General features: G+C 34.8%; 2 protein-coding genes across 2 annotated transcripts in view; both read right to left on the bottom strand.

Moving 5' to 3' along the window:
* Window positions 1–6169, bottom strand: part of LOC116171215 (baculoviral IAP repeat-containing protein 6) — a gene marked incomplete in the record, with an annotated part of 74340 nt that extends 68171 nt beyond the window's left edge. The window contains 5 exon segments of the mRNA XM_031487936.1: window positions 36–484; window positions 541–776; window positions 5499–5624; window positions 5676–5857; window positions 5940–6169. Of these exon segments, the coding sequence (XP_031343796.1) occupies window positions 36–484; window positions 541–776; window positions 5499–5624; window positions 5676–5857; window positions 5940–6138 (1192 nt within the window).
* A 956-nt stretch (window positions 6170–7125) lies between these two features.
* LOC116171221 (28S ribosomal protein S5, mitochondrial) lies at window positions 7126–9157 on the bottom strand. Its single transcript, XM_031487948.1, has 6 exons — window positions 8973–9157; window positions 8783–8908; window positions 8504–8731; window positions 8226–8456; window positions 7978–8177; window positions 7126–7575 (listed from the first exon to the last, which is right to left on the bottom strand). Exons 1-6 carry the CDS (start codon window positions 9127–9129, stop codon window positions 7189–7191), a joined length of 1329 nt encoding a protein of 442 aa, XP_031343808.1. The 5' UTR covers window positions 9130–9157; the 3' UTR covers window positions 7126–7188.
* Between the last annotated feature and the right edge of the window lie 1210 nt (window positions 9158–10367).

Genomic DNA, 10367 nt, shown 5'->3' on the forward strand with positions numbered 1-10367 from the left:
TCTCCAACCCTATATGCTACATACTTTGTACATACCTTCATCGATATCACTCCAGGTACCAGGAACACCAAAGTCTTGCGTTAATTTATCCAATATGTGAGAATCAAACTGAGTAACAAAGAAGGAGTGAGTTCGTTTCAATTTTCCCGAGACATCAAATACTGAAATGAGCCCCTCTTTGTTAGCAGTTGCAATCAAATGTGATACTGAACTGGTTCCGATTGTTTGCACCGCCACTCCTCTATAAGTAGCGTCGATCGCAGGGTTCGTCGCGAACGTCACAGAAACCGGGACGTTTTGCGTATATTCGCCCATGATGAACGGGCAGGTTGGAGAGTGACGTTCGTGTTCGCTCCAAGGTTCGTCCGTCCGCTCCCAGCATACCAAGCACAGAGAACACGTAAAGCACATCGCGCGATCGTCTCCCGCCGCGTTCGGAAGGTGATAAAATCCGGCTTGTGCCATTTGGTCAGGCAGAGCCCACCTGAATTGAAGTGTTATACATTTGGTGACACTGGAAACAAACAATTTTATACGTACTTGTAATCCATATGTGGCCATTGATTAAACGTTTCCCTTCGTTTCGCTTCGCTCGCCATCGCACGCCTATCTGATGCATTTGCTTGTTCGCCGACCAGTTCGGATAGACGTTCGTAGACGGCCGAAGCTACGCCTAATTCCGGCGAATGTTGTTTCTTGCCAATGGATTCGGTTACTGTACAGTTAACTGTAGTCTTTAATGTATCAAAAGGCAGATTTAAGCATACTGTGTTCCACTGCAACAAAATTATTGATTAGACCAGTACAATTAAAGTGAAAAAATAAGTGACACATCTTAAAAAACAAATTGGATCATTTTTGAATATTCAAAATATATAATATTCCTGCAGATATAACAGTTTTTCCGATAGGGCCTCAAAATTGTGATATCCTATGCAACGAAGCACTCAGGGGAATTTTTTAGCACACTACCAGCTTTATTGAACACCAGGTATCTAAGTAGAGGCGCTCCGTTACGAAGTGTTGTCCCGCAATTTCTTTAAGGAGAAGAGAGAAAGTAGAAGTACCGCGCCATCTTAGCCGATGATAAGGAAACCAGTTGCCGTATATAATTGATCAGTTTTATATTTGTTCCCTTAGAGATGATACATAAATTATTTATTCCAATACCGACGGATTTATAGCCATTTTTCCATGAATTGTTTACAAGAAAACAAAAATGAGGGATTAAAATTTTTTTAATCCCTAGGTATTAAAATTACCTGTTAATGCACAAAAATTAGGGATTAAATTCAATAAAACAATGTAGGTATTGGAAATTGTATAAGCAACACTGGATTAAACTAGTTTTTGTTCCCTTAAGAATATTAAAGCCCTCGGCTATCAGGAACAAAAACTCTTTTTAATCCCTTGTTACTTAATAACGGGCGATCAAAAATTAGTTGCTGTCGAGTCGCCTTTGGAAGTTCAACTTAAGTACGATTTCCCATGTCAACAAAAATTCCAAAGATGACTTGACAGCAACTCATTTCTGATCGCATAGTATACTATTTGTAGCCCCCGACGGCTCACAAAACAAAACTGAAAATTTCAAATTTCGTTTTCATTTTCTCTAGTCCGTTTCAGATGTCCGTGCAGTAAAGGAATGTGCATATAGCGAAAAAATTTAAAAAGCGACAACGCAATTTTCTTTTGAAAACCAGTATTTAAAAGCGGAAAATACGAAAAGTACGTTCCATAGCAATAAGGGTTTGAAAGGATCGCTTAGACAATAGCTAATCAGGGTTTTATTTACACATTTAAACTGTACAGGGTGAGTCAATGATTGCGCGGAGTAATTTAATGCCTTGAAGATAAGGTTTTTCAATAGAGTGCTTTTGTATTATGATATAGTTGAATATTCTCCACATTTTAAAAATATTTGGAATTATACAGGGTACGCCCACAAAATAGGGTGCCAAAATGGTACATTTTTTTAAATAGAACCCCCTGTATTTGAATGCATTTTTGAATTCTACGTGTAATTGTACGTCTTTTTTATTATATGGTTAATATCCGAAAAGCTAGTTGTTTTAAAGATAATTCGATTTTAAGAAAAATTGGGCATTTGCAAGCTGTTGTCAAAATTATTGCTTAAATTTTGATTCCAGGTTTTATATCTTTTATCCTGAGTTAAGTAAAAGTCAAATAAATACATCTACTATAAAACATTAAAAAAATAGCTTACATGGTGTTTTTTTCTAGATCCAAAGTTACAAAACTTCGTATTAAAAAAATCTCACTTTTTTATACACATGGAACACCCTGTATATTTTTCTGTCATCTTTTAGCTCCTCCAAAAACCTTCAACTTTTGGTAATAATGTCCTATACCAATATCTGAGTTTTCGAAATATCTTGGTTTTCCTGGGTTTTATATTCTAATCTTAAATAAGTTATATGTAATAATAGTGAGGTGGCCATGCAAATAAAAGGCAATTTTTATCTGCCTAGTTCAAAGCTAAAATCATATCGATTAATTTATTTTTCAAACAATTTATTTGAAGTCTATAAAAACTGGAGAATAAATTTGATAGTAAAAACATAAACAAATATCTTGGTTTTTCTACTTTTTATATTTTAATCTGAAATAAATTCTAATTTACATAATAACGAGGTGAATATGAAAAAAACATGAAACTAATATCATTGACTGGATGACATTAGGAGTTAAATTAAATTTGGTTTGTAGTCAAATGTTTTTACCTCGGTTTTTACTTATTCTCCAGTTTGTGGACTTAAAATAAATTTTTTTTGCATGTCCACCTCACTATTATGTAAATTACATATAACTTATTTAAGATTAGAATATAAAACCCAGGAAAACCCTCGGGAAAACCAAGATATTTCGAAAACTATCAGATATAAGTATAGGGTTTTGGAGGAGGTAAATGATGACAGAAAAATATAAAGGGTGTTCCATTTAAAAAAAGTGAGATTTTTAATATAAAGTTTTGCAACTTTGGACCAACCAAAAAAACACCCTGTAAGCTATATTTTTAATGTTTCAGAGTAGATGTATTTATTTGACTTTTACTTAACCCTGGATAAGATATAAAACCTGAAATCAAAATTTAAGTAAATAATTTTGAAAATATATACTGACGCTTGCAAATGCCCAATTTTTATTAAAAATCGAATTATCTTTAAAACTACTAGCTTTTCGGATATTAACCATATACAATAAAGAAGACGTACAATTACACGTAGAATTCAAAAATGCATTCAACTACAGGGGGTTCTATTTTAAAAAATGTATCATTTGAGCGCACCCTGTATATTTCCAAATATTTTTAAAATGTGAAGAATATTCAACCATATCATAATACAAAAGCACTCTATTGAAAAATCTTATCTTCAAGGCATTAAGTTACTCCGCGCAATCGTTGACTCACCCTGTACATGGGCGTGCAAATGGGTAAAACAATTACTCATGCACAGTACAAATTACAAATTATTAATATTAAAATGTATATATAGATATCATAAATTTATTAATAGAAATGTATTAGATCCTAACTGAAACCCTAAAGTATGTTAAAATGGTGCGCTACTGAAATATAGCTGCAGGTACATTCCTTTACTGCAGGGACATCTGAAACGGACTTTAGCTTAAATGGTCAGAAATGGACGGTTCCAGTTACCACCTTCGATGGGCACTTTCTTTTGGAAAATCTGAATCTGCTATCCGAATTTCTATAACACACCAAATGTAGAAACTACAGACTACTCCTTTCTTATTTTTTATGGACGCCATATTGAATTTTTACGGAATGAGATATAGAACAAAAAAAGAAAAATAATGGCATGTCCCACTCTATACCTTTACCTAAATTTTCAAGACAAATTTCAAAATCAAATGTTTTACATTCATCCACAGGTAACTAGATTAGAAAAAAATAACCATGGGCTTCATTTTTTTTTCAAAAGGCCATTTAAATATTTAGCTATTTAGTTTTGAAGTAGGTATTTAAATGCCCACCATTTTGAAAAAAAATATGCACTCAAAATTCACTGCCTCTTTTGCGGAACAATTGTAGATTTTACTAATGGAAATTGGACTATAGTGCATTAGAGACCGATCAGATGAATGGCCATTCTCAATCAATAGTCGCATACATTTTCATAGCTCACCTCCTATGCAGCTGATTATGTGTACGATCAGTTATGTAGCGTCAAGTTCCGTACCAGGAGAAGAACCTAGTATTACCTCATGAACAATATATACAAGAAAAATCTGGAGGGAAACCGAAATAATGACATTAAAAAATTTTTTGGAAGACCTATTATTATCTCTAGAACTGAAGGCCCAACACATATCAGATGTAGTGAAGCGGTCTCAATTGGTCATCAATATTACTACATCATCATTTTCGTTCAAGATAGACACATGCAAATCATTTTAATGTTTGTTCAATAATGCAAAAAGTGATCCCAATCCAAAATGATCCATACTTTGAAATAATGGTTTCTTTGTTCTTGTAATAGTCTAAAAGCCCACATAAGGCCAACCTTTGCTCATCTTTTTACCGAGTGAAATACATTTTTTACCAATCTTAATACATAAACAAACACATTGGAAATCGGTTGCCTAAAATAATTAACTCAAGACCTTAATTAAAATTGATTTATTAATCTTTCTGTCTGTTTCTATCTCATGAAGAGAGTGCGAAGTGGAACTCCAACGGTTAAAATTTTGATCACTCTCGTTCAGTGGATTTCAAGGTAGCCCCCCTACTATAATTGTGTTGTATCACCTAGAAGAGAGTTTTACCGCAACTAGTAATAAAATAATTCCTGTTAATCCGAATTGTGTACCGTTTACTCATTTTTTGAATTACAGTACAACCTATAGCTATACAAACAATGAACCATTTTGAAATTAGCAGCGTATCATAAAGGAAAGTACTTATTGAATGTTTGCATATATCGAGAAGAGTTATATCATGACATTCTATGTTACGATTTTTATTTTATTTTATTGTCCCTCTTGTTCTGGGCCCTCACCAGGCTTTTGCCTAATAACAGACTGACTCGCATAACACATTTTAGAGGTGGCTCTGCAGAAGGTCTTAAATTGTTCTATAGTACTCAGGTATTTACCTTACGAATTACTGCCAGGAAAATCTAATTCGGAGCAGCAGGCAGAATCTCCACCACAGATGAAAAATTCTTACCTCAGTCCAACATGTTTGTAAAGGAATGGAAATTTCCGGAAACATTGGAATTTTCCGGAAACATGGCAATGTTTACATATAGAAATTTCACTTACATATAATTTATTAGCTATTGATATAATCTCAGTATGTCTTTAAGGGGACTCATTTTGGTAGATTACTTAAATTACTGCTGTTCCAAGTTTGAGTAGTATGATCATTTATAAAAAAAAAGTGCGACTTCTACTGAATCTCAAGATATAAGCAGAGTACAGCTCGCCCTGACCTAACTAATTCAACTTACTTTTTGCGCTTTAATTCCTTTTTTCGATTGTTTTTGAGCGTCCAAAATTTTTTCCGTCAGCTCATTTAAAATCTGATCTACACCAACAACTCCAATGGTCGATAAACTCTGTTTTAATATAATGGCCTACAATCATTAGAAATTAAGGATGGACGATTGCACAATAAAATACAATACCTCCGATAATAACAATTCTAATTTAACATTATCGCTAGTGTTATTGATAGTCTTCTGCAGTATCGTGTCCAACAGTAAAACACCATTGTAATCTGAACGAACTCCGATTGAGTATCCATCGCAAAACAAAACACGATCTTGTCCAGGAATATAAAGGCATGTTACTTCGGACCCATCTTGAGCTGAAAGAAAACCGAACTTAAACTGTGTGTCTGTTAAAAAAATCGTAACAGTAAGAAAAATCGTACTGTTTTGCGTTCTTACTTGACAGGTAACTTGCTTGTAGAACAACACCCGAGTTAACGTCCAAAACGCGTACGATTCCTGAGTTAATACATATTAAAATAACGTTTAGTGATGGGTGGTACACAATTTTCTTAATTTCTGTCGCCGCATTTAAATAACCGTCTTCTTTTAATACGAAAGGATCCTCAGCCATTTTGCTACACACATCTTGAGCCATGGAAAATGGAAATGCACCATTTGTAAATTTTTGACAGATGACCGCTTCAGGGTTACCTTCGATGTCACCAACTGTTAATTCACAAAAATCCCTACACGAAACGTTTACAAATCTATGCACAGAGTGAGTCATAATATCGGTGTCACCTCACACAAATTTAATGTTACTTTTTGTTGCTTTGTACACAAAGTTGGTTGTTGTTTGAAGGAGTGGTGTACAGAATTTGCATTTTTATCGAGTAAAAAAAAATTCTAACGATTGAAAATCTGTCAATTACCATCAAGTTATAGGAGAAAAATACAGCCAATACTTAGGCGATTTCGTTTACCTATGCGAAATTTAGATGTCAACGCTGATATTATACGTAGAAAGTTGCAATTTTTTGTTATTCACAGGCGTATGCTTACTATCACGTATTAAAAAGACAAAATGGAAAGGTGTGACTAAATTATCACTCGATTGGAATAGACAAATGTCATCGCATATCACCTTTTTACTACCTTCAAGCCTTTACATGTTGTAAGCGCTAGTAGGTGTAGGTATAGTAGATATAAATGAGGACATGAACAGACGTTTTTCAAGCTACAAGAAACTTATTTACAACTTTGTTCTAAATTAATTAGGGGAGAAAATATTTCGATATTAAGAAATTAACATTGAAATCCCTATATAATATTTTATTGTGTTGTGTTTATACACTTACACTCGTCAACAAAGATAGGTGCGTAAACCGTTTCTACACCCTGTATTCATGTATGATCTCTTTGCAATTTATCAACATAATGTGTTAATACCACAGCAAAAACAAAAGAGTATTGGTACTGTAAGGGTAAACTATTAGCATTTACCAGCTACATAGAACAAGGAAACTAACACACACTGAACACTGTAGCAAAGCTTCTCTTTATATATTTACAAATTTATGTCCTAACCATATGTGTATAGTGTTTGCCAATAGCCAAATAACATTTAACTACAAATCTTGTCTCATGTAAAAACCAGAATAAAACATTTATTTCCTATTGGTAATGACAATTACAAACAAAAGCACTACGCATTTTCTTCAGAATCCTTCTTAAAACTTCCTTTCTGAGGCGGTCTGCATTCAGGATATTTATCGGTGAGGAATGTTCTCAGCTCTCCGTACTCCGCCTTCAATTGAATTCGAATTTTGTCGTGGTTTCTGATTTTCTCTTGCTTCTTTAAATATATCTCCCAAGACTTGTATTTAGTGTAAAACGGTGGGAATTTCTTTCGTTGCAAGATGACCCTTCCGTCCAAGCAGTACTGTGTAAAATCGAGTACCTCGTCGTGTTTAAGGTCCTCCGTTTTACGACATTCGACCGGCGAAGCTAATACAGTGGGAAAGTATTCGTTATCTTTCGACAGCTCCACCAGATGTAATTTTTTTTCTTCCGCAATTTGTTCATGAGTTCTCTGTAAACAAAAAGGCTCTTAGTAGTTTTTTTTATTAAAATCTATTCTTAGTGTTTTTTTCTACTACGGACATGAGGTTTTTAGACTTTGGAAGACTGGATAACTAGATTGACAACAGGAATCCAAAACAAAAAATTAAAAATAATTTTTGCTGTTTTTCAAAAAATTAACAAATGAACATCAGTTTAACGCCCAAAAATTTTAAATAAACAAAACCATTTTCTGGTGGAGTAAATATATAAGATATTCCATGCTTTATGGGGACAGATCTGGACCTTTAGTTTGCAATGTTGTCATGTAGTTTGACTACATTTGAAATACACTGTCACTGAGGTAAGTTGTGTATTCCCTTCCCTCTAAAGCCGAGTTGAAAAAAAAAGTAGTCTTTCCTAGATATGTTACCTGTTTCAAAAGACCTAGCATAAAAGCTTTCACTATGTGCTGAACATTAGTAGAACCTTCGACTTTAGCGTACAAGTCTTTAATCCCCACAACCTCACATACTGTTCGGATAGCACGGTGGCAAACTAGACCATAGCCTTCTGGTCTCTGGCTAACAAAAATTTTTGTTGCTCCAAACTGTGTGAAGAAATCGTGATAAACTGCAAAATGTAAGTTAAGTTAACTCTTCGCAAAGCCCTATACGTTACCTGTGTGATCTCTAAAAATGTTAATGTGCATTAACTTTTGTCCAGCTCTGTTCTTCACTTTACGAAGTGCGGCTGCAGATTCCACAGCTTTACCAAGTGCAAAACCGGCCAATCCTTTTCCATTACCAGTTATAGCAAACACAGATAGCCTACGTTTCCTACCAAGATTTCCGGTCATATTAAACACAGTTTTTAACTCCAATACTTTGGTGTCAAATCCTTCGAAACTCTCTACAACATGACATAAATGGAAGAATAGCAAATATCACATGTAGTACCTTCGCCAATGGGATCTGGAGGACCAATGCTTCTACCCGGCATTTTATTTCCTGACCAACCTCGATCTAGAGGGCTTAGTTTCGGTGGCCGGAGGTTACCCATTTTGTTACGTATTTCGATTAATTTTTTCTCTCTATCAGGATCTTCCGGTAGTTGCTGCTGTTCAACAAGCTCCCTTCCTCTTATAATGGGAGCGGTCAACCCAGGCCATAATATGTTTGCCTTTCCTGTTTATATCAAGACCAAAAATTTAAATCGTTGATAAATGAGCTACTCACCAACACCGATGATTTGGCCGCGATTCAAATCTTTAATGTTTCTTCTTGAAACCCTCTTGCCACGTCCTCTTTTTTTACCTGCATTACTGACTGACGTAATTCCTTTCCAAAGAGCTTCGGCAGGAACTACAAGTAGTTAAAAGCAAATATAAGCAATTTAATTACATAGAGGACAGTCTCGGGGACTCACGTTTGTTAAAAAAGTTTGTGGAGTTTCTTACGGAATTTCCATATATCGCACCATTAATAGCGCATTGTTTACTTGAAATAACATTTAAATTACATTTCGCATTTAAAGTCAATCTTTGTAAAGATTGAATAACTTTTATCATATTTAAAGCCATCATAAGACAATAAGGTTATGTATAGAATTGAGTACTTTAAATGCTTTAAACTAATACAATGATGTTACATTCGGCCTACTAAAATCAATTCGACCTATTATTATTTAACCAACCTACAACGGCTATTTTCTCTTTAGACCATGTAGTACTTGGACTGTTATTACTTTATTAGCCGGATTGGCCCTATGCTATCCATACAAAATAGGTCGTCGGGGTAAAGGGCATTGTAGAGCATGTGAACTCAGGGTAAACTAAACTAAAGTCGTATGAACACCACTCGAATGGGGAAAAAACAACTTCCATAGCAACCACGTACTGCGGGAAGTTTTAAATATGTACTACCTTAGTATCACGGCATGGCATGTAGGCAACCAACAACACGCGACAAACTGGAGTTGTTTTTACAGTCTTTAAAGTGTTACCACCCTGATAGCTGATACAATGGCCCATATGAATAAAAGGGAGCATATGCTTAGGTATACTTGCCAAATTCGAAGTAAATACTCGTAAGTGCCCCTTCACACTGGGCTGCTCAGCAGCTTTGCATTGCGTCCCGTCCCGCTGCTCAGCAGCGCTGATTGTCGCTCAGTGTGAAGGGGCACGAGTACCAATGTATAAGCATATGCTCCCTTTTATTCATATGGGCCAATGTTAATACTCCAACCTTGTCGTCTTTGCTAAACATCTTTGTATTAAAAAATCACAATTTGATGGTAATAATATAAATAAAGACTAATAGCTAGCCCTAATTTGACATTAAATAATCAAGTTACTATTTTCATAACAGACGCAGATTATCATTGAAAAAAATCCTGTAGTGTTGGTTGCCTATTATATGCATCTAGTCCATGCATTTGATCCGTTTTTTTAAGTAAAATAGCCCATATGTATACATTTTTTATATTTATTGTTCTAGTTTTACAAAATAAAATTGTTTACAAATGTCAAGGATAATGTGTAATATATATCTATGTGTGTAAAACAATAAATTAAAAAACTACTTTATTTGAGAATTCTACCGTTTTTGTTGTCTCCACATTCATGCATAACTGGTTAGCGGTAAATCAATCACAGATTTTCTTTGACTATTTCTATATGATTTTGGATGTTTCCACGATGCCACCACTCAATTTTGGTACTGTGGTATCGTCAGCAAATAAGGTCAGGCGGGCATCAGGCACGGCATTGCTTATCTCATAGGTATACAAGGAACAGAATCGGCCCTAAAATTGAACCTTGCG

Source organism: Photinus pyralis, unplaced genomic scaffold (assembly GCF_008802855.1).
Source record: "Photinus pyralis isolate 1611_PpyrPB1 unplaced genomic scaffold, Ppyr1.3 Ppyr1.4_LG1, whole genome shotgun sequence".
NCBI lineage: Eukaryota > Metazoa > Arthropoda > Insecta > Coleoptera > Lampyridae > Photinus > Photinus pyralis.